General features: G+C 41.3%; 1 protein-coding gene across 1 annotated transcript; it reads right to left on the bottom strand.

Annotated features, from left to right (window-relative positions):
• Positions 1–1,197: 1,197 nt before the first annotated feature.
• LOC134355146 (fibronectin type III domain-containing protein 7-like) lies at positions 1,198–23,893 on the bottom strand. Its single transcript, XM_063064922.1, has 14 exons — positions 23,798–23,893; positions 23,173–23,191; positions 22,618–22,875; positions 15,648–15,902; positions 14,720–14,980; positions 11,261–11,536; positions 10,069–10,323; positions 9,684–9,941; positions 9,048–9,302; positions 3,410–3,664; positions 1,791–2,048; positions 1,608–1,637; positions 1,434–1,470; positions 1,198–1,350 (listed from the first exon to the last, which is right to left on the bottom strand). The coding sequence occupies exons 1-14, from the start codon at positions 23,843–23,845 to the stop codon at positions 1,344–1,346; spliced, it is 2,472 nt and encodes an 823-aa protein (XP_062920992.1). The 5' UTR covers positions 23,846–23,893; the 3' UTR covers positions 1,198–1,343.
• Between the last annotated feature and the right edge of the window lie 1,513 nt (positions 23,894–25,406).

The raw sequence follows: 25,406 nt of genomic DNA, 5'->3' as shown, positions 1-25,406 counted from the left end.
GTCTTTGGACGGGAAATAGAAGAAGTTGCAATATTGATTATGGAAATAATCACACGTAACAGTGAGAATAGATGAACATTAAAAAGGATAATAAATTGAAGCCACGTGGTTGAACTGAATAAAAGAAAAGGACTCTCTGATGGAAGTATGCATTAGATTTCTATTTGTCCTGAGGTAGATGTGCCTTTAAATTTTCTATTACATTTCTGACAAAGTTCTCACAATGTGGGAAATTTTAATTAACTCGATATTAACTAAGATATTGTCAGTGTAGAGAACTCAGAATTCTGAATTTGGCTTAATGGAATATACCTGAGCTGCTGAAACGAGAGCATTTCTCTGAATAGGGTCATTATTCTAATCAGTTTAGCACAATTATGGAAAAGGACAAGGATAAAATACAAGTAACAGCTTTGAATTAGAGAAAAGGTAAATGCTACCAGCCTGGGAAGTGCTTTTGGAAAAGATTCAAAACAACTACATGTAGGTAAATCAGTCACTGTCAGAGCAACGTGGAACATTCAAGAAGATTATATGTGTTCAAAGCAAATAGTTCTTGCAGCATAAAAGGGAAAGAGAACCAAATCTTGACTCCTCTGGTTTCCAAGCGCCTTGAGGCTAAGAAAGGATAGAAATGGTAAGCTTCTGTGAGATGCCAAAATATATCACAATAGAAAATCTTGCGTAGTAAAGGAAATAAGAACACAAAAAGGTATGAGAACATATTGGCAATTAAAATAAAAATAAACAATCCAAACACATTTTGCATGTACATAAAGAGCAAGAGAGGAAGTATATGGGTATGGTATTTTATTTGCTTGACTCTTTCCTGCTTCCTATTTGAGCCTGAGGAATCTCCTCCCTTGTTTCTTATCAGTTTGGCAAGATTTCAAGGACAGAAATTATAATTGCAAATAATAGAGAACCACATCAGGATTACTCTTATTTTTAATAAGTGTGCAACAAGCAAGTTAATGATTGCCAATGATCATTGTTCACATTATTTTCAGTGGTTTCTTCAGATATGTTATCTTAATTCTAAAAACTAAAATGTTTGAACATGCTATATAGTGCTTCTTATTTCAAAGTGTATTCACTATTTTAATTTTTATATGATATAGTGTTTATTAATTATATAATTTAAATTTCACTTGATTAAAAATATGAACACACAAAATACATCAGAGGGTTATCAAATCAAAGGTCTAGTTTCCAACTTGTGAAGAATGTACATCAAGGCATTTCTCAAATAACCATAAAGCTGTTTTCACATTGTGTTGTCTAAATATAATGTGAGGAATCATTTTATTGCCTTCTGTCGGAATGAGCTGATTTTGATGATTTCAAGTCCTAGTAAAACAAACATGTATTAGAAAGTATTGCAATTCCATATGTCTTGTAAATTATGTTAAATACCAGAAATAAATTGTCACCTCGGCACTTCCAAGTTTCTCTTCCCTCGATAAATTACTGAAAAATTTGAATATTAATAATATTTAATCCATAAATGTATAAATTAACACAAATCATTGATTAAACTCTTGTTAATTAATTTACAGATGGAAACTGGATTCAATATATAGCCAACTGTGGAAAATAGTTCTTACCCATTGCACCCGAATTCATAGAACAGGAGACTAAAAGAAAACAAAGAACAAAGTACATAAACAAACTCTTACTTGCTTTAATTGTCACTAAAACTAGCAATGTTCAGGATTTCTAAAAATCCTAAATACAACGGAGTGACCAAACTGATTTCAGTTTCCTTCTATTTCAAATAATAACATTACCTGAATACATTTTCATCGGACAAAATGTGACTATTGATCCATCTGTGGAAATTGGAGAAACGACAACAGTGTAGAGATCCCCGCAGTAAATCTCATCTATGTCACAGTACGTGACGCTGGTTGTGGGGGAGCAGGTGAAGTTTGCATTGTCGCTGGTGACATTTACTACGTAATTCACAGAGGACGAGGCATGCCAGTAAACTCGTAAAGCATTGCTCCCTAGCCTGTAAAGTTTAACTGCAGATGGACAGCAGCCACCTAACACAAGATACAAATACAAGTTCATTTTACACATTGACTTTACAAACACCATATGCACTAGATCATACAATGAAAGTTAGCTAACTGGTTTTCTAAACTTAGAGCAAAGGATTCAAGAACTTACTAAACTGAAATAGAAATAGCAAAAAAAATCTCAGTAATAACCAAATTTACTTAAAATAATTCAAATATTAACTATTAGAAATCATTAGAGTCATAGGTTAGAAATTTACCACAATATAGAAGCAAGCAGACATTGACATCAAATCTGAAATTTAACTCCACAAAAATCTAAAGTTGGAATGGAAAGTACAATAGGCACATGCTCCTGTATCATGTATTGAAATCCTTAAACTATTTCATATGTAATCTGGGAGTGCAATCACTATAGACACATGATAAAGCTAGGAGAGGTATTGTCAATTTGAACCAAATTTACTCCCAGTGTAAATGCTAGATGCCTGTTTTTTGCCTCAAGAGCAATTTACTTCCTTCAATGAGTAATTCAATTTACTTAACTTAATCAAATTTCCACAGAAGTTTTGATATTGAAGGAAAATGACAGAGACTGATTTTCCCTCAGACGGACATCTGGTCTACTCACCAGCCAGCCAGTGACAGCCATGTGATGAGGACATGTTAATTTTGTGAGCCAAGTCTGTTTTGTGTTGTGCCGTCTGGGCAGCCCATCGTTTTGTGTTGCACCAACATCAGGCATCTTAGATTGTCTCCAATCTGGAAGGGAAGCAGGTTCCTAGGGATGGGGGGTTGGTGGGGGGAGAATATCATTTCTGGGAAGGACGACAAGGAGGTGGCTGCTTTGTGATCACATCCTTCCAGTTCCACATTAAAGATGATGTGCATCTCTCTGTTGAGTCACACCACCATCGATGTCTGACCCAAACTTGTGCAGCACCTGGCACGCGATGCACACTGCAATAGCTCAGCACATGAATAGTGATTAGAGCCCCTCTGCTGTCATAGGACTTCAATCTGAACTTTAAATGGACACACAGCCCGACTGTGTTAGAGCAGTGATGGATGCTGGGCAACAATCTTGTAGTGACATCTATGGGACTAGGATCATTGGTTCTCTTTCCATCAACACCCAGCTTTGAGTGGTACTGACCCAGATCTGCCATGGGTATAAATGGAATATTCAGCTCAGGCAGCCTGACTAGAACTGCAGTTATTAAAAGAACTGCAAATGGCGATCACCAAGTTCAATCTCAATGAAGCCACCCGACAGGCTATGACCTTAAAATGGACTGCTTTTCAAACAACATACAATACGTCTACATGGTGAATAATTGAAAGTAATATCTAAATAATACAAGACAAATTTTTGTGTTACTTACTGGATGAATATCCTTGGTACCTACACTCTGATACCATTCCGGTTTCACTAATGGCAAGTAAAGACACTGTATAGTTGGTGCTGCAGGTTATACATCCAAGAAGACAGTGGGTTTCTCCAGTGTGGCACTTGGCTTGTCCTTTGGGTGACTCCAGGAGTGTAGTATATGACAGTGCTCCAGTTGCAGGAGTCCAGCTAACATTGGTTATTGACTGTGTAACTTGTACTGCCATTAAGTTATTAGGGCAGCAGGGTGCTAGAAGAATAGAAAAATTACAGCTCAAGTTGCAACTTTCTACTTCTAATTATTTTTCCCCCTAATATTCAATACTAGGAAATTCCTTTGAGGTTCTTAAATCATACTTTGAAGTCAGGTTATAATGTAAAAGATCAGGATGAAATTAAACATTGAAGTGCAAGTGTTCGGAAATTTAGCATCAGAGCTTTATACATTGCCTTTGAAATTCATTTTCAGACTTATTGCACACGAAAGGGATTAATTGATTTTGACTCAACAATATTTCAGTCCAGATTAATTAAGTGTTCATATGAAATGTACTCATTTTTTCCTGATAAAAATTACACTGGTAATAAACTAATATCCAAGCATAAAACAATTTTTTGGAATCTTAGTTTTTCATTTTACTATTCAGAATAAACCTAGTGAACATGTTCAAAATTTGAACAGCTCTCACTTTGTTTGGCCCTCTTGTACAGCACTTTCAATGGTCCAGTGATGTCTTGAGGCCATACAAAGTTACTTAAAAACATTGTAATTATTGAAATGTAGCAAAATATAAAATACAATTTCTATAAAGTGTAGTCCCATATTGGTAACAAGTGATTCCAGTGTTGTTGGTGGAGGGAAACTTGTTGGGCAGACACTGGGAGAACCTCCTTGATCTTTTTCAGATAATGCTATAGAATATTTTATGCCTATCCAAGGGGTGTGGGGGGAAAGCAGAGCAATGGAAGATTTTACGTTGGATTACAAATGCAAAGACGTTCATCCTCAGTAGCTTGCCCTGGGCATGGACTATGTGAGCAGCAGCAAGATCCATTTACATTGCTATCAGCAGAACTGGTACAATAGAGTAAATGACACAGCTTCTCATGTTTAGTGCAAACAAATCGAGGATGGGTTTTCACTTTGAGCATTACAGATTCCTTAGTTAATGCAACAGCATCAGTTATATTTATGTGGACAAATCACTGTGCTGCCCTGAGCTATTTAGCAAACCAATAGAAGCAGCAATCCTGGGATAATTTTCTCCTTTCATACAGCAAAAGTGAGATCAGCTCTGTTTTTTCAATTTACTTAATATCAACTCGGATAAGCGTTCCCAACTCTGTTGTTGTTGCAGCAATCACTTGAGTTGACCAAGGTGTTTTTGCAATGGGTTGTCCATTGGTGGGTCCTCAGGAGCCTGTTGAGGCTGATCCAGGATCCACATATTCTGGTGCAGTGTGGGCACAAGTAAGCGGTGGCTATGGTTAGCAGTTGGGTCATTTGATCGTTCGTTCACTCCTTTTGCCGTGTTCTTTGTGGCACAGCGGAGGTCGCTCTCATGTAGCATAGCTTCCTCTTGAACAGATTTCCTCCATGTGCATCTATTGAGAGCAACGTCTTCCCAGTTTTTAGATGTAATGTTTAATTTCTCAAGGCTGATTTTGATGTTATCTTTGAAGCATTTCCTTTGCCCACCAGGGACTTCTTTCAGCTGGGAGAAAAGGATCTGTTTGGGGAGATACGAGGTAGGCATCTGAATGACATGACCTATTCATCGGAGTTGGTGTTGTTTCATTGTGGTGGAAATGCTGTTCTATTGGCCTTTTCCAGTTCTGTTAGTGTGTCTGTCCTTCCAGTGATCCTCAAAATCTTTTGTGAGGTTCTTTGGTGGTATTGTTCCAGGGCTTTCAGGTGTCTATTGTGGGTGGTCCATGATTCAGCTCCATACAGTAATGAGGGAAAGACAACTGCTCTATATACCAGAAGTTTTATTTGGGCCTGCAGGTTGCAATCTTCAAGACTCTTTTCCTTGATCTTGCATAGGCTCCACTAGCACTGCTTAAGTGTGGTTGAACTCTGAGCCGAGGTCCACTTTTGAGGAGAGAGTGCTGCCAAGGAGGGGAAAAGTGGTCTACATTTCAAGGATAATATCATTAACTGTAATGGAGGGCTGGATAAATGGCTGGTTAGCCAGTGGCTATTATAGGACCTGTGTCTGCTTTTATATTTATTCAAAACAAGACATATGCTTTGGCAAAGACATTCAGGATACATGACAGGAATTCTTCAGTGTGCAATGATGGCATTGTCATCTGCTTACTGAAGCTCCATGATAGTGGTGGTGCTGACCTTGAACTGGTTGAGGTTGAAAAGCCTGTTGTCCATTCTATAGATGATTGGGATTCCCTTTGGCAGGTCTTGGCCAATGAGATGAAGAATGACAGCAATAAAGTTTGCAAATAGGGTGGGTGCAATGATAATGATGCATTCATGTGACTCCTGTCTTGACCGTGAAAAGGTTCGAATTCAGAGCCACTACTGCTGAGTACAGTGGCTGACACACCTCATGCATTAGCCTCAGTATTAGCAAGTAATTGTCAGGACAGTCATGGTATACACCAGAGAGCTCGGAGGTCTGGTGCAGCAAATACCTTTGTCAGATCTGTGAAAGCCAAGTACAAGGGTTGCTGTTTCATGATATTTTCCCTGCAATTGGCATGCTGTGAAGATCATGTCTGCAGTACCTCTAGACAGGTGGAAACCACACTGTGATTCAGGGAGTACTTAACCAGATAGTGGATGGAGTCAGACGACATGGATACGTGCAAGCACTTTGCCTGCTGTTGATGGGAGGGAGATGCCTCTGTAGTTGTCACAATCTGCCCTGTCTCCATCCTTGAATATTATCACTATTCGAGCATTCCTGAGCTGAGAGCAGTTGTTCTTTTCTCCAGGCCTTCAGGACCAAGGCATATATGTGGTGCAGGAGTGTTGGTCCTCCTTCCTTAAAGATCTCTGCTGGGATCCCATCAGGACCAATGATATTTTGCTTTTCATGCTCTTAAGAGCATCATGGACCTCTTCCATACTGGGAGGTTCTCCCATGTCTTTTCTCACAGGTTTCTGGAGGATTTGTTTAGTAACCACCGGTTCAGCAGGATTGTTGTAGTTAAGTTCTTGAGAGGGTTCTCTCCATCAATTTCCTTCCAATCCTTTAGCAAGTTCTGCCCATCATCTGGGTTCAGGGGATTTATCCAAAGTCATTTGCTTTAGTGGCCCTGAAGAAGCCTCTCAGGTCATGAAATTCTGCCAGTCTCTGTATTTCCAGGGCTTTCTCAATCCACTGAGTTTTTTAGCCCCATCATCCTGTGCTGGACATTTACCTTGGTTCTGGAGTAAGCTCTTCTTTTGGCCTTGCTGCTGAGGCCATTCTGCCAGGTACAAAAGGCTTTCCTTTTCTTGAAGATAAGGTGTTCTATCTTCATATTGTTATCATGAAACCAATCCTGATGTTTTTCTGGACTTGTACCCAAGGATATTTTTGTAGGTATCAAGGATGGTGGATTTAACCAGACCCCAGCATTCTTTAATATCCTCCAGATATTCCTGTTGGAGGCTTTCCCCAAACAAGGCCTGAAGGTGATGCTGGGTGGCAGAGTCAAGTAGGCTTTCACAACTTAGTCTTGGCCTGGTCTGCTTCTTATGAACCCTCCTCTTTTTCCTGAGCCTGATGGACATGGAGAGGTGGAAATGGTGATGAATCTGTTCAGCAGCTAACTGTGCCAATCATGGCCCTTGTGATATTCACATCATGGTGGTCCCTGGATCAGACGATGATATAGTCAATGAGATGCCACTGTTTAGATCATGGGTGCTGCAATGAATTTGTTTTTTTCTGGCAGAAGATAGTACTCATGATAAGACTGTGCTCAGCACACTTGGTGTGAAGTAGTACTCCATGAGCTGATGTTCCCAATGTCTTCCTTTCCTGTGGTACTCTTCCAAAGGATGAAGACCTGATTGACCCTGGGATTGGAGTCCACTAAGAGAATTACCTTACTCTCCTTGGGGATGTTGTGTCTAGGTAAGTGTAGAAGGCCCCTTTTTCATAGTCATGCGAGTCCAGAGCTGGTGCATAAGCTCCCACAATGGTTGCCATCTGGCTCTTGGCAAACAGCAAATGGATCATCATGAGATGTTTGCTGATTCTCATGGGAAGTTCAGAGAGTTGACCAGCAAGCTGTTTTTTTAATTGCAAACCCAACACCAAAGATCCTGGGCTTGACAGCTGCCTTCCCTTTCCAGGGGAAGGTGTAACCATCCTTTTCTTCCCTTAGCTGTCCTTTGTCTGCCAGGTGGGTTTCAGAAAGAGCAGCTCGGTCAATCAGCCATCATTGGCGATGATCACAGTTTTGCCCTCTGGTTGATCAGTGATTGCACTCTCTATCAGAGAGCACACATTCCAGGCTCCAAAGGTCACGTTGCATTGTTTCTTACTGCACATGGTGATCCCTCTGGATCCAGTGTGGAGATTTCAAGGGGAGCTATTTTCAGAGTGCCTTTTCCAGCCCCTTCCCCGGGTAGGGTGAGCAGAGTGGATCGTAAATAGGGCTATTCAGTTTTGGGTGCCACTGGGGTAAGTGTTCTTTCTGCCTCAGTCCATGAGCCCAGAGCACACAATCCTGCCCCTGCAGAACTTCCTAATCACCACAAAACTTAATCCAGGTTGCTAGGGTAGATTCCCTTCAAGGAAAACACTGGTGTGTGACTTTGTTTAAGGTGGGGAGACTGGTGCATGGACAGCCACCAGATGGCTGATTCCAGAGAGGATGGGGTGAGACTACGAGGAGAGATTAAGTCACCTGGGACTGTACTCGCTGGAATTCAGAAAAATGAGAGGAGATCTTATAGAAACATAAAATTATGAAAGGGATAGCTAAGATAGAGGCAGGGAAGTTGTTTCCACTGATAGGCAACACTAGAACTAGGGGACATAGCCTCAAGATCTGGGGAAGTAGATGAGGAGGAACTGCTTTCCCCCAGAGAGTGGTGAATCTGTGGAATTCTCTGCCCAATGAGCAGTGGAGGCTCCTTCAGTAAATATATTTAAGACAAGTTTGGATAGATCTTTGCATAGTAGGGGAGTGAAGGGTTATGGGGAAAAGGTAGGTGGGTGGAGAGGAGTCCATGGCCAGATCACCCATGATCTTATTGAATGGCGGAGCAGGCTCGATGGGCCAGATGGCCTACTCCTGCTCCTATTTCTTATGCTCTTATGGCTCTTGGCAGATTGGGGCAGGGTCCAGTGGCACGATCAAGGCAACTGGAGACACTTCACTGCTGCAGCCTTCCTCCTCTCCTGCAGTTGTGATGTGTCATCATCTTCCACCGGCTCCACCATTGGTTGGATTACTCTTTGTCTAGAAACTCCCTGTTGACCTTACCGCCATGAGTGACCCTACCAGGACCTGAATTCCCAAAAGGCATCAACTGCAACAAGGTGACGTTCCTATTCTATAGTTCAGTAATTTAGAAATCCAGTTACTAGTTCATGCAGAATATTGAATACTACTTCGGCTACCGACACTGCACACAAAGCTTACCTTCCAAACACCCAAATGTTGTTTACCTGTTTCCACTGGCATGCTGTAGCTAGGTAAACTCCTTCCTTCTGGAGCAGTGGCTACTACACTGACGGAGAAGGTGGATCCACAGGGTAGGTGAGCGATTTCACAAGAACATCCAGAGCTATTGCAGGATCTGATTCCAGCCTTTCCGAAAACAAACACTTTGTACTGTGCATTAATGTTATTTTGTTCCCATGAAATATTAACTGTGTTCGGATTTATCTTTGTAATATTCAGAATTCTGGGACTGCATGGTCCTATTTAAAGAATACAGCAATTTAAAACTTAGATATTCACATAAATTTCACATCACTTAACTTCAGCGATCACCAATTAAACTGAGTGTAATACATACGTTTACAGATTCTTACAACCAGTGTGTATACCTAAAGGGAAATCTATTATCATTCATTTCAAATTTTGTTTCGCCTCTCAATTTTGAATCAAGCATAACAGCAACATTTGAATGAACATTCTCAGAATTATAAGGTTTATTTCAGATTTCTAACATCTGCAGGATTTTATTTTTGGATCTCTTCAAGAATTATATTCTACATATCACAGGACTTTCAATTAATTTGTTTATGGGACCCAAATTATAAATTTTAAGTGGTCTTTTGCACACGTTGTACATTTACCTGTTGTGATTGACTTTCTGTGACATGAATTGTTGAATCCCCTGATATCATTGTAAGAATATATAGTAACATTGTACTGTGTATTGCATTTCAATCCAGATAAGGTACAGATTGTGGAAGTGTCATTACAGAATACTGTTGAGCCTTTATCTTGTGCCTTGGTTTCATACATTTCAGCTCCACGAACTGAATCCCATTTCACCTCGATGGTATCACTCGAGACAAATAATGTTTTAACGTTTGTTGGACAACATGGCACTAGGAGAGAAAGAATAAATTCTTTAGTCCAAGCAATGGCAAGACACCTTCAAAAAGTTTAACAGGCACAGAGTAATAATTAGTATGATGTTTTCTAGCTACAAATAACTATGAATGTAATACTTACTCGTTGTATAATTTAAAACATTGCCTGGAGGACTCTGACCAGCTTTGTTGTAGGAGAAAACACTGATAAAGTACGTGAATCCACATTCTGACTGGAAGTAACATCTTTTAAGTGTAGTGTTACAGGTAACCTCCAGGCCATCATCCCTTTTCACAAAAGCAGTGTAGTAATCAATCAGAGTGGATGGGGACCAGGATACAATTAAGTTCCCTGGATGCATCTCCTTAATTGTAATATCATATGGACTACAAGGTACTGCAACAAAGAGTAAATGGAAGTCTCATTAAAAATATACTCAAAGCATATTATGTCCTATTAGTAAAAGTGCAATATATTTCATCTGAGCTATTATTTAACATTGATTGAGAATGCAGTAGGTAAGTAATCTCACCGCATTTCTGTCGATCTGATTTATATTGCCATTGTTTTCAGTGAGGGCTGAGGACTCTGCCAAACTCAGGCAAAAGCCAATGGACAAATGCCAGTTGGGGTCCTACTTTATCAACAAGACTCTGACAGGAAAATAATTTCTAATGCAGTATGTTTCTCCATTATGGAGGAACTCTCAATATTCTGAGGCCACCAGTCTGAAATATCATTTTCAGTTTGCTTTCCAATAGAGACCACATTTGTCCAATCTCAAAGGGGGAAATCTATTATCCATCTTCTTTATATGCATACAGGATTGGTTTCTTTTCTGCATTAATTTTACTTCTGGTAGAAAAAGATAAGGAAGTATGTCTACTTATATTTCATTTACTCTTCTTGCGTCCATGGATACTTAATTTTCCTATACTCCAGTGACCTAGTTACTTGTTAGATCAGCATTCCCCACCAACACCACAATGCCTTGTTTGTAGAAATGCCCATGGCAGTAATATTTTCACCCTATTGATGCAGAAGGTCTGCAGAGAAGGTTAAAAAAAGTGGGGACAAATAAAAATTCAACTGATTTTTTAAAAATCGTGTATATCTATTACATGTTTATTTCCAAATACCTGTTTATTTCCAAATGATAATCAATCTTAATTGTACAAATTAAGTGGTTTACAGATTGCCAGTACTTTAATTGTTAAGTAATTGAAAGTTAAAATACTTAACAATGGCGAATATGAAAGAAAAAAGATACAACCCTACTTTGGTTCCACTGAAAATGTTTAGCAGAATTTTTTCACTGTATCTGTGTACTTACCACTAGTGAACTCAGTAGGCCATGCAGGGTCAGAAGGTCCCGCTTCATTAAAGGCGACAACAGTGACATTATATTGTATACTACACTGGATAGGAGAGATGACACAGGACGTGGATTTTGATGTGCAGTTCCGGACAATGCTGCGAGATTTCTCAATGGGTACAGCAACATAAGTAGTTGAGCCTTCTGAGGCATTCCAAGTAACCATAACTCCCAGAGACTTACTCAGTGAATCAACTGTGAGAACTGCACGTACTGCTTTTGGAGCAAGTGGTCCTGAAATAAAAACATCCAAGTAAATTAGTTTTGTTCCTGAAAAATAATTGTAATTCCCGTGAAACAACCTTTTTTCTTTGATTTCCTGATTGTGTGGCATTTCTAAAGTCATTCACATATTTAAAAATCTGTTAATTTAACCAATCTATAACAACTTGTCTTTGTACTTTGAAGATGAGCTAACTTACAGGAGTGTTATTAAACAAAATTTCACAGCAGCCTTCATCAGAAGCGATTAGAAGATATGAACTAAAACATGGTTATGGAATTAAATTCTAAGGTTCATCTTAAAAGAGACAAAGATAGGGAGACTTATGAGGAAAATTCCAATGTTTAGGGCTTGGCACAGCACTAAATTCTGCTATTCATTTCCTAATTTGTACTAATTCTCATTCAACCATCAGTCTGCACTTGTTGACCTATATTGGCTCCCAGTTAATCTTTTTTTGGTTTTCAAATCTCACTGTCTCTCCCTACGGTCCTTTGTAAAATTGAAATGATCAAATTTCCTAATGTTCTTAATGCCTATTTGGTACAACAATCACAGCAGAATTAACAATGGTGAAACAAATTAAGTTATATGAACAGGAAGCCATTAGTAGAAGACTGCAGATGTCTTGTTGGTCCCATTTTGTTTAGCAGGGTATGACCACCCACACATTCAGTTCCTTTCTTATCTACCAAGTCAAACGCCATTGCCATTGATAAACCAAAGATTACATAATTTATCCCCTTTCATTGTCCAAAAGAAGATTCTGGAGCAACGTCATCCAAAAAACACTGTTGATTTCTGCATATAAATTTTTGATGCCCCGATTTATCTTAGACCCCATCTCTTAACTCTTCAATTGTCTCCAAAGTGTCTGATTGTTTGTCCAACGTCCAATACTGGATAAGCAAAACTTTTATCCAACTACATCTTAGGAAGCCATTATCTTCAGTCCCTATCTTTCCTCACCATACATCTCCCCTTGTTATGTGTCAGAACCAAACCAAACCATTTGCAAATCTATTGCTTTAATTTGCCATACTGCTGATTTCCATGTTTTAGAGTCATATCACATGAAAACCAGTCCTTTGGCCCAACTCGTACATGAAGACCGGGATTCCCATCCAGACCAGTTCCATTTTCTTGCCTTTTGGCATGAAGCACTGTGAATAGCTCTGCTGCTAAGGTCAGACTAAGAGAGTAGCAGGGGATAGGGTCTTAATCGTTGGGGGGGGGTGGGGGGGTGGTTCATACAGATTTATATGTTACATTCTAACTTGGCCCCTTACGCTAAGGTAATCCTAATCAATATTGGGTGGGAATGTAAAAATCACCCTCTACTATAACCCAATTCTTTTTACATCCTGCGACTATTTGTGTACATATTTTTTCTTCACACTCACATTTGAAAGCCTAGAGTGTAAGACCTATAAAGTAACTGGCCTTTCTTTTTTTTTCTAAGTTACACCCCTATAGCCAAAATACATTATGTGTTATCCCTATAGCTTCATTTGCCAATCCCTCTGGGATATCCTCCATGAATACCGCTGTATTGCCCTCCCTGATGACCAGTGCAACACCTCCTCCCCTTTTGGAACCCTTCCCCTACCCCCGTCACACTCGAAACCAATATCCCCATAATATTAGGAACATCAAACTACCATTCCTGCTCTTCCCTCCGCCATGTTTCCATGATTGCCATGTTATAATCCCATGTGCTGATCCACAATCTTAACTCCCTTGTCTCACCTGCAAGGCTCCTTGCATTAAAGTAAATCAGCTAAGTGTACCAGCCCTTGTGTGCTTCCCCACGTACTCCATCTCTGACTGCTAGGCCCACTTAACTATATGTCTCTCTCTCCCCCCCCCCCACTACCATATTGTCGTATTGAGGCCTCCCTCTTGCATCACAAGGTTAAAATCACACCAAGCAGCACTAACAAACCTCCCTGCCAGAATATTGATACCCCCTTCAGTTTAGATGCAACCTATCGTTACACAGGTTGATCAGCACCCCTCCCCCCAAAAAATGAGGTTCCTGTTATCCAGGCACAAAGCGTTGCCCCTGCACCAGCTCCTTAGCCATGTATTTAGTGGTTCCAAGTTCGTGTTTCTGTAGTCACTACATCATGGAACAGGGAATGATCCTGAGATTACCACCTTAGAGGCATTACTGATCTCACCTCTGCTGCTCTCCCCAGGTCATCATCTTCCCCAATTCATCTTCCAAATGGTACACTTGTCTAACCTTTACACTGTTCAGAAACATCTTCCGTGGGGGATTGATTGTTGCTAAAATCCTCAGCCCTGTCATTGCTTTCTGCCTATGTCATTAATACCGTGACTTCCGTTGCACACCCTTACTTTGCACAATTTTCTGCAGTGACATCTTTTACCAGGGCACCAGAGATGTAAAACATCTTCCGGCAGTCATGCTCACCATCACAGAGACATCTGTACGACCACCCTGCAGACTATTGAATCACATATCCCGTTATTTTCCTTGTCAGGTCTTTCCTGCTGACCAACAGAACCAATCATAACACTACTGATCTCACTTCTGCTGTTCTCCCCAAGTCATCATTCCCCAAACCACCCCACCCCCACCTGCTGCCAATGGCATCTGAAATGGTATACTTGTCTAACCTTTACAGCATTTAGAAATACCTTGCTTGTGGGATTAATTGCTTCTAAAATCAGCAGCCCTGTCTTTGTTACATCTAGGCTTGAGAACTCCAATGTATTTCTGACTAACTTTCTTAACCTACCCACTGTAAACTTGGCATCTTCCAGATATCTGCTTCTGTATGCAAATTTGTACCAGATACTATTCATCCATCACCCTGAATGCTGACATATTAATCAGCACCTTGATGACAAAATTCTCATCTTTGATTTCAACTTCCTCCACGTTTTTTCCCTCCCCATTTCTTGCTGCAAAATTGAATACATCCATTTCACAATTCCTGTCTGTGCTCATTTAGCTACCAAAAGATTTTAATATATAGTGTTTCTTCAAAAGAATTTTTTATAGAATTAAAAGAAAGAATTTATTGTTCTTCCCTTACCAAAACAAACCAACTTAAAAAAAATTCTACATAAAAACTTCCTAGAATTAAAAAATATAAACGTTACAATAGTGAATTAGAGTTCCTTATGAAAAAGTACATTTTAAAAATAAAAATTTCTCTTACTTGTCACTTGTTCTTTTATCTTGTCATCTCCAGATATGCCATTGGCATCCAAAGCATGGGCTTTTATAGTATACCAAGTGCCTGGGTCCAAGTCAGTGAAGATTACATTAGTAGAGGTTGTGGTTTTTTTAACTTTGTTGCCCATTGCATCTGACCTGATGATAATGAAGCTGTATCTCACAGCTTGGGACACAGGCTCCAAACTCACAGTGATGATATTAAAGCTTGTGGAAGATGAGTGGATGACTGGGGCATCTAAAACTGGAAACGGACAATTATTCTTAGAATTTGCATTAATAGACAAAACTTTTTAAGCAATATATGGCAGAACTTGAAATGTAATTCTCATTAAATATTTACTCTAAAATAGATTCCTCATCAACTAATTGTTGTTATTTATTTCACCTCAATTCTATGGTTTATGATTCTGCAACAACATTAATTAAAAATAGGGGTATATTTAAAATTAATTTAAATTTGTTACGTATTGAATTCACACCAGGTCTTATAGAAGCATAGAAATCTACGGCACATTACAGGCTCTTTGGCCCACAACGTTGTGCCGACCATGTAACCTACTCTAGAAACTGCCTAGAATTTCCTAGAATTTATGGTGCACAATTAAAGCCATTCTCACAAAATACAATGAACCCGGTCACAATGAATTGTCACTGAAAATGCCTACAGAGTTTCAAATTCAATTAAGTTTGTGATTGTTTTGCACAGTATAATCTACGTTAAATATTTTACTGACACTGTGTCAAGTCTACAAGTTTCCTTGAAGCAGTCTTCAATTTGCAAGGCCACCTGTCATTTACACTATTAGCAACTGTACAGGAACTGCTTGCATCTGAGAGTCAGCACTGCCCTGTGGCACAGTAGGTACCCCTTGCTTCTCTCCACCCTAGTGAAGATTGTATAAAGATACCTGTTCTTGTTTCTACGGGTAGTGATGGCTGACTGTTTCCTCCAGAATTTGAAGACTGCACAGAGATGACGTATGAAGTATATGGCTGTAGACCTGTCAGGGTCCCTGATGCATCGTTGACGACTATTTTAGTGATTGAATTGCCAGCTTTGGCTTTCACAATATAGCCTGTGGCTTTGGGAACTGCAGACCAATTCACAGTAATGCTGTTGCTGGACTTTGAATAAGCCTTTATGTTCAAAGGGATATCAGGAGCTATTAAAAACAAAATGAGAGTTAATTCGGAATATTTTTTCCCAATACCCTAGCTGATAAAACTGTTCCATTTTCATAAACAAGTTAATTTAAATAAGCCTTTGTGGCAACAATGCCTTGCATTATCATTATATCTATAAACCATTTTGGTTCTGTTATCAAATGATTTAGATATGAATGAGCTGATTGCACTCTCTAATTCACCCAATTTAATATTGAAGCAAGATTTGATATTATTGTGTACAAAATGAATTCTCACCTTCATCTCCCAGCAGAAAATGATGCACCAAATGTTTCATCGGACATGATCTGAAAATCCTGGATATTGGACCTTTGGTTTGCAGATTTTCTCTGGGGTGCATTTGATTCTGTCCACAGAATGGTTAAATAAACTGCCCTCAGTGTAATGGAGACTTTATTATTCAGAAAACTAGAGGATCTTGGATTCTTCAGGTTGGAGCAGAGAAGGCCAAGGAAATATTTAATGAAGGTTAAATATTCAATATTCCAGGAGGTGGGTTTGACAGAGCAAGTAAGCAGAAACTATTTCTACTAGCAGGAGATTCAGTAACTGGGGGGCATTCAACTAACATAACTGGTAATAAAGACCAATAGGAGAAGGAGATTATTTTAAGGCAATTATTTGAATAGCGCTGTTTGAGAGAGTTGTAGATTCAATAGTACGTCCAAAAAGTTTTGTTCCTTAGCTGAAAGAAGAAAGTGTGACATTACGAGAGAAAGGAGTGGTTGAACCAATTGGTAGCTGTTTCAAAGACTGGCAAAGCTAGATGGGTTGAATGGTCTCACATAGTTTGATTCTATATTTGCTTGGTAGTTAACAAACTGCAAATAATTGAGGAGGTCAGGAAGGGAAAGATTTTCTCTATTGACTGTATTCAACATTTAAATAATTCCTAACTTATGGCACAACAATCAAACTAACCTGTACTTCTTTGAACGATGCCTTTGAATATTTTATCTCCAAATGCAAAGCATGGCAGTGACTTAGTTTAGCATCATAACTTGAGCATTATTTCCCCATCTTCTTGAAGTTTGTACTGATATGCAAGTTAATCCCATGATTTTCTGGCTCAGAAATGAGCACTAACAATTGCATCAAAACTCACATCATTAAGGCTAATTGGTAACTAATTGGGATTGATCATACCCTTTGGTTTCTAAGTGTTGTAGGAATCAAGATGGCTTTTGATAGGCACAAACATGGTGCTGGATACCACCTCAGTAAAGGACAATGAAAAACATCCTCTACTTGAAGAAACCGTTAGTCTATTTATACAAAAAAGAACTAAATGGTCCAAGGCCCAAATCTTAGTCTCTGGTGTGACTCTCTATGCAGGGTGGCAGCCAGTGTCAGGACTGTTTGAGCCTTAACAGACAAGTTCCAAATACTACTGAAGTAAATAAAGTGAAATACTTGGCTGGAGCATTGCCACTTCCAGTTCAGAGAACTTTATTCTGAATCCAAATCCTGTGAGTTCTTCCCGACTCTGCAGCAATCAGCATTCTTGAACTCCTGTGATCTTCAGAGTGATCCTAATCATCAGGAGTCTCTTCGCTCCTGAAAAGGTTCTAAGTTCTGAAATCTCCCATCGAGTCTCCTAAAGAAGGCACTTCATGAATGCCCGTGTTCCCCCCCGCCCCACACCCTCCACAGATTCTACAAATCAGCTGGATCAAATGGAGAACACACTCCCCCTCCCCCACTATAAAATGTTGAGGGTGTTAGGGGCCAAGCACTAAAGTCCAGCATCCACAACTGTCCACCACCTCACTTCAAGCTTGATTTGATAACATCAGTGAGCAAAACTTCCGAAATTCAACACATTCATGTTCCATGACCTATTTGGAGATTTTAAAATTCTGAAATTTTCAGTTAAACCCCCTATTTTAAAAGAAATTGATCATACCAGAACAGGCACATGTATAAGCCTGAATACAGATTTGAGCTTTCATCTGATTACTGAGTTATCATGGTTTTTAAAAAACGTACTTCTGGTGTAAAGACAACTTCATTCTCAGGAAACACACATCAAAGTTGCTGGTGAACGCAGCAGGCCAGGCAGCATCTCTAGGAAGAGGTACAGCCAACGTTTCCCGCCGAGACCCTTGGTCAGGACTAACTGAAAGAAAAGCCAGTAAGAGATTTGAAAGTGGGAGGGGGAGATCCAAAATGATAGCAGAAGTCAGGAGGGGGGAGGGATGGAGACAAGAGCTGGATAGGTGATTGGCAAGGGGGATATGAGAGGATCATGGGACAGGAGGCCCAGGGAGAAAAAAAGGGGGAGGGAGAAACCCAGAGGATGGGCAAGAGGTATAGTGAGAGGGACAGAGGGAGAAAAAGAATGTGTGTATATAAATAAATAAATAACGGATTCGGGTACGATGGGAGCTGGGGCATTAGCGGAAGTTTGAGAAGTCGATGTCCATGCTATCAGGTTGGAGGCTACCCAGACGGAATATAAGGTGTTGTTCCTACAACCTGAGTGTGGCTTCATCTTTACAGTAGAGGAGGCCGTGACACCCTGACACCCCCTGCCTCCCCCCACCCCTCTCCCTCTGATCCGAGCTCTCAAGATTCCAGCCCTGAACTCCAGGCCGGGTCTTCACGTGCTGCTGTTGTCACTCCCGTCTCCCCTTCCCCCAGCACTACTCTGCAACCCCGTCTCCCTCAGATCCCACTGTCAGCTCCTGGGCCCTCAGAGGCTCCATCTTCCTCTCACCCCAACCCTCCCCTCTCCACTGACACCACCAGCCTCCATCCCCCTCCTCCCTCTGACCCCAGCTCTCATCCGTGCCGGGTCTTTCCCATCCCCTCCGACCTTCAACTGTCTGAGGCAGAACGCTCTGTCCTCAGTAAGGGCCTCACTTTTGTCCCCCTGCGCCCACACCTCAGCGAGTTCCGCGTTCGCCAAGACGCGGAACTCTTTTTCCGTCGGCTCCGTCTTCGAGCCTACTTCTTCGGCAAGGACTCTCCCACCCCCACCGATGACCCCTTCTTCCGTCTTCAACCCTCCTCTTCTTCATGGACACCCCGCTCTGGTCTTCTGCCTGCTCTGGATCTCTTTATTGCTAATTGCCGATGGGACATCAACCGTCTCGACTTCACCGCACCTTGTCCCCATTCCAACCTCACTCCTTCGGAACGCTCTGCTCTCCACTCCCTCCGCACTAATCCTAACCTTATTATTAAACCCGCAGATAAGGGGGGTGCTGTTGTGGTCTGGCGCACTGACCTCTACCTTGCCGAGGCACAGCGACAACTCGCGGATACCTCCTCTTATTTACCCCTCGATCGTGACCCCACTAAGGAGCACCAGGCCATTGTCTCCCACACCATCACCGACTTTATCCGCTCAGGGGATCTCCCATCCACTGCTACCAACCTTATGGTTCCCACACCCCGCACTTCCCGTTTCTACCTCCTACCCAAGATCCACAAACTTGCCTGTCCAGGTAGACCTATTGTCTCAGCTTGCTCCTGCCCCACCGAACTCATTTCTGCATACCTCGACACTGTTTTATCATACCTTGTTCAATCCCTTCCGACCTATGTTCGTGACACTTCTCACGCTCTTAAACTTTTCGATGATTTTAAGTTCCCTGGCCCCCACCGCTTTATTTTCACCATGGATGTCCAGTCCTTATATACTTCCATCCCCCATCAGGAAGGTCTCAAAGCTCTACGCTTCTTTTTGGACTCCAGACCTAAGCAGTTCCCCTCTACCACCACTCTGCTCCGTCTAGCGGAATTAGTCCTTACTCTTAATAATTTCTCCTTTGGCTCATCCCACTTCCTCCAAACTAAAGGTGTAGCTATGGGCACCCGCATGGGTCCCAGCTATGCCTGCCTTTTTGTTGGCTTTGTGGAACAATCCATGTTCCAAGCCTATACTGGTATCTGTCCCCCACTTTTCCTTCGCTACATCGACGACTGCATTGGCGCTGCTTCCTGCACGCATGCTGAGCTCGTTGACTTCATTAACTTTGCCTCCAACTTTCACCCTGCCCTCAAATTTACCTGGTCTATTTCCGACACCTCCCTCCCCTTTCTAGATCTTTCTGTCTCTGTCTCTGGAGACAGCTTATCTACTGATGTCTACTATAAGCCTACTGACTCTCACAGCTACCTGGACTATTCCTCTTCCCACCCTGTCTCTTGCAAAAATGCCATCCCCTTCTCGCAATTCCTCCGTCTCCGCCGCATCTGCTCTCAGGATGAGGCTTTTCATTCCAGGACGAAGGAGATGTCTTCCTTTTTTAAAGAAAGGAGCTTCCCTTCCTCCACCATCAACTCTGCTCTCAAACGCATCTCTCCCATTTCACGTACATCTGCTCTCACTCCATCCTCCCGCCACCACCCACTAGGAATAGGGTTCCCCTGGTCCTCACCTACCACCCCACCAGCCTCCGGGTCCAACATATTATTCTCCGAAACTTCCGCCACCTCCAACGGGATCCCACCACTAAACACATCTTCCCCTCCCCCCCCCCCCCGTTTTCCGCAGGGATCGCTCCCTACGCGACTTCCTTGTCCATTCGTCCCCCCCATCCCTCCCCACTGATCTCCCTCCTGGCACTTATCTGTGTAAGCGGAACAAGTGCTACACATGCCCTTACACTTCCTCCCTCACTACCATTCAGGGCCCCAGACAGTCCTTCCAGGTGAGGCGACACCTCACCTGTGAATCGGCTGGGGTGATATACTGCGTCCGGTGCTCCCGATGCGGCCTTCTATATATTGGCGAGACCCGACGCAGACTGGGAGATCGTTTCGCGGAACAGCTACGCTCTGTCCGCCAGAGAAAGCAGGATCTCCCAGTGGCCACACATTTTAATTCCACGTCCCATTCCCATTCTGATATGTCTATCCACGGCCTCCTCTACTGTAAAGATGAAGCCACACTCAGGTTGGAGGAACAACACCTTATATTCCGTCTGGGTAGCCTGCAACCATTGACTTCTCAAACTTCCGATAATGCCCCACCTCCCCCTCGTACCCCATCCGTTATTTATTTATTTATATACACACATTCTTTTTCTCTCTCTCCTTTTTTCTCCCTCTGTCCCTCTCACTATACCCCTTGCCCATCCTCTGGGTTTCCCCCTACCCCTTTCTTTCTCCCTAGGCCTCCCGTCCCATGATCCTCTCATATCTCTCTTGCCAATCACCTGTCCAGCTCTTGTCTCCATCCCTCCCCCTCCTGTCTTCTCCTATCATTTCGGAGCTCCCCCTCCCCCTCCCACTTTCAAATCTCTTACTAGTTCTTCTTTACGTTAGTCCTGGTGAAGGGTCTCGGCCCGAAACGTCGACTGTACCTCTTCCTAGAGATGCTGCCTGGCCTGCTGCGTTCACCAGCAACTTTTGTGTGTGTTGCTTGAAATCCCAGCATCTGCAGATTTCCTCGTGTTTGCGTTCGTTCTCAGGAAACCTTTTTGGACTCCAAGGTTGGGTCTCCAGTCACGTACCTGTTACCGTTGGTCCAGAAAGTAATATCAGAACCTTACACTCACACAGAGCCTTAAGAAAAGGTAAATCACCAGCAACTTCCAAATAGTGAAATCAGAAAAAAAGGTGAGTAATTTAGATATTTGAGTATAGTCATTCAGGCTATGAAATTTTCTGAAATACCCCTCATAACTCCATTTTAGAGGATACAGTAGTGCCTATATAGAAAATAATTTATTACCTCCATTAAACTAGTGCGAGCAGACCTCAGCAATGTAAATTTATGGTTTCAAATAATCCCTTACTGTACATTTTGTGATTTTAATAATGCATATAGTTCCATAGTTCAGAAATTAGTATTACAGTATCTGTATTAATAAGCAATTATTTGTTTTCATTTTTTGCCATTCGTGTACATTTAGTAGCTTATTTAAAATAACTAGCTTAATATTTTGTATTGAATAAACGAATCATAATTTTTTAAATGTTTTGTAAATAATTATCACAACTTATAGCTTTAAGATTCAACAACGAACATAGAAAAAGGAGAATGAACGAGCGCAATCACAACAAAATAAGTCACCATTAAAATATTTTGAACCATTATTTTCTGTAGGAGTGAATTGAAATCTGTTGTTATTTACCCTTCTCTTTCATTTTTGTTTAATTTTTTTAATATGAAAGTTACAATAATTAAGCACTGGTAATGGCAAAACAAGACTAATGTGCACTCTTTGTCTTGAGGTGAGAGAAACTGACAACTGTGCCTGACCCTCACAAATCAGATTGAAGATCATGAAACTAAATCGTTTAATCAGGTAAGGTAATTGAAACTAGAAGCGACATGGAAAGATTTGATTAAAAATGAATGAAAGTTGAAAAAATCCTATATTTTCATATTTCCACCAATTGAAAGACGATATTATTATTAAATTTTTAGTTCTTGGATGTTGATTGGCAATAAGTAATACTTATATAATCGGTTACAAGGACATAAAACTGACAAGAAACTTTCTGCAGGAAATTTAATTCATTTCTACCCAAGTGCAAATCTTTCAAACCTATTCCTGACAAGACAAACAAGTAAAAAGTTCATTGAGATTTCTGCCCTTGACTTTGCATTTGCTCTCCCCTGAAGTTGCCGCTTGGTTTCTGCAAAGATAATCAATCTCACCTTTGCCGTGACGGGAAGTTACAGGTAAAGTCACACGGATTTGAAGGAGTGGAATATAATTTTGTAAAACTCGCCTGTCTGGTGTTGTAGTTCAGCTTCAGCCAGTACGTTCCCGCTCGAATCAAAAGCCTCTACTTTGATATTGTACTGAGTTGCAGGCAACAGGTTGGACACAGTACCGAGAACAAATCGATTGTCGAAGAGAACAAATACGGGCTGTTGCGTGGCTGTATTGGAAGCTGCGGAAAGCTTGTAGGAATGTGCTCCTACGCATTGGCTCCAGCGAGCTGAAATACTCCTGGAAGTCACGGTGTAAATCGATAGGGTGAAATCTTAAAAAGAAAGGATACGGATTAACGAGTGTGTTTTTGTAATCTGGTCGCGGTTTGTGTGTGTAGTAAATGCAGGCGTGCACAAGTAATACTCTATACTACAATTGAGATTATTGCTGGCTATGTAAATATTTTTGATCTGTAAGTTTATCCTTTAATATACTACGGACAAAGCCTTATTTTTCGTTTGTAGCTGGAGTACCGCGTGACTTCATGCGATTTATCTGCTCTTTATAGAATACAGTTCCATTAGACAGCAATAATTACGAGTATCTATTGAAAGAAGAATCATCTTACCCACGCTTGCCAAGGACATCTGGAAAAAAATTGAACAGAATAAAAGCACAGAATTCATTATGATACTATTTTCATTTTTCTAATACGGCTCAAGGAATGTTACAGTTAAAATAAAGGAATCTCGTTTATTTAAAAAAAACAAATAATTATCTTCCTACTATCTCCCTTCCACTCAAAAGGGGTCAGACACAAAAGTGTGACAACAGGATGGAGCATTTTTTTCGCGAGTTTTAATCTTGCCATGGCTTTTGCCATAGAATTTAAATATCACGTTTCTATTTCAAATTTCCCTTCTTGAATCTCCCCATTGATTCAGAGCTCACGCCTGGGGGACGCTGACAGCTATTGAAAGAACCACTGTTCTAACATGCAGCATCTACTCAAAAGGGTCCCTTTTGATAGTCAACTGAGACGTCCTGGTATATTAACATTCACATGTATATATTTAAAGTCCTCAGCGGTCCTTTCAGGCAAAAAAAACTAATTATTATCGGAATATTAAAACAATTTCATCACATGTTACAGAAGTGCTGTCAGAAACCATACCAATTGGATAGTCGGCAAAGTAACTTTATTTATCGAAACTTGAAACTTATCTTTCCAATGTGCGCACGCTGTAACTCACGTTTGTAATGCAGACAAGCAGCACATAAGTCAATCCTCCAGTGCCCATTGTTTGATGGATTTCCCCAGCATCAGTTTGGAACCAGATTTGTGCGAAAGCGGCGTACAGTTTCACTGTGGACAAACATCCGAAATATCACTTTATAAGAACTGCCTTACTGCGCGAAATGGCTACAAATCCTGAAGTCTGACACCGCCCCTTTTACGCAATTTAACCAATGACACACCACAGCCCGATTTTGGTATTTGCACCCGTTGGCCTTATTACATCCTACAGCGGGCTGGCCACACTTTGTTTTGTTGGAGCAAAATCTTGATGTTCTGAAGTGAAATACTGTTTCGAGTCTGAAAGATTATACCTAATTTTGAGTAGTTTGCTTCAGCCAATAGTCGCCCTTGGCAATGTATGCTAATAGTGTAGCCACTGGGTGTACGTTCGTGGTCTTCTCCTGCTGTAGCCCATCCACGTCAAGGATCGACCTGTTCTGCATTCAGAGATGCTCTTCTGTTTTACCGCGTGGTTGCCGTCGCCTTCCTGCCTGCTGGAACCAGTCTGGCCATTCTCTTTTAACCTCTCTCATTCGCAAAATATTTTCGCTCACAGAACCGCCGCTAACCGGATTCTATTTTCCGCACCATTTTCGGTAAACTCGAGTCTGCTGTGCGCGAACATCCCAGGAGATCAGCAGTTTCTGAGATACTCAAACCACGCCGTGCGGCACCAACAATCACTCCACTGTAAAAGTCACTTCGATCACATTTCTTCCCCATTCTGATGCTTGCTCTGACCAACAGTGTCTGCATGCTTTCATGCAGGCTGAGTTGCTGCCACATGATTGGCTGACCAGATATTTGTATTAACCAGCAGGTGTACAGGTGTACCTAATAAAGTGGCCACAGTGTATTTGTAGATGAATTATCTGAGGCATCTGTTCTAAATTATCTGGTGGTTGAATCCCATCAATGTAAACCCCTGACGCCCCTGTGCCCTTCTAATGACAGTATGCTTAGCTGGTTGCTGGCTTGCCACACAATCAGAAGACTGTGGTTCAAGGCCTTCTCCAGACATACGTGTGCTAGGCAACATCTTTTAGAGACACTAAGCCCTGACTTCTCTCAGGTGGATGTAAAGATTTCCCGTTCTTCATTTGCTCTCCAGATAAGAATAAGATGGGAATGATTTGCTACTGTGTGCACAGACGTCAGAAAACAAAGCAGCACGCACACTTTAACTCTCCACATCTGTGGCGTAGCATCACTGGCCAACATTGCACATTTTGATTGATAACTACAACCCAAGTCTGATGGTCTCTCCTACTACCATGGTCCCCCATAAATGATTTCTGACCCATAGCTATTGGTTCAGTCCATTTTGGAAAATAAACTGGAATTAAAATATTCTATTGTCTCACAGGATAACGGAAGAGTTGTGTTTCAAGGTCTGATCCATAACAGTGGTTTGCTATTAACATTTCAGAAATCAATTTCTAATTTGTGCATTTGGTGGTGGTGGTGGTGGTATCCTTTAGTCTCGCAAGACCATGGATCTGCGCCTGGAAAGTCTTTCCTCTCCAAGGTGCAGGCCTGGGCAAGGTTGTATGGAAGACCAG

This window comes from Mobula hypostoma, chromosome 12 (genome assembly GCF_963921235.1).
Source record: "Mobula hypostoma chromosome 12, sMobHyp1.1, whole genome shotgun sequence".
NCBI classification, from domain to species: Eukaryota; Metazoa; Chordata; class Chondrichthyes; order Myliobatiformes; family Myliobatidae; genus Mobula; species Mobula hypostoma.
The sequence above is the reverse complement of the archived record's forward strand: the minus strand, read 5'-3'. Positions and strand labels throughout refer to the sequence as shown.

Excerpts from the sequence above, each read along its gene's own strand:
- LOC134355146 (XM_063064922.1), bottom strand. The coding sequence starts at position 23,845 with ATGGGCACTGGAGGATTGACTTATGTGCTGCTTGTCTGCATTACAAAC. Across the intron at positions 15,903-22,617 it reads TGAACTACAACACCAGACAG|CTCCTGATATCCCTTTGAAC; the intron begins GCGAGTTTTACA and ends TGTTTTTAATAG. Across the intron at positions 2,049-3,409 it reads GTACCAAGGATATTCATCCA|GTGGCTGCTGTCCATCTGCA; the intron begins GTAAGTAACACA and ends ATCTTGTGTTAG.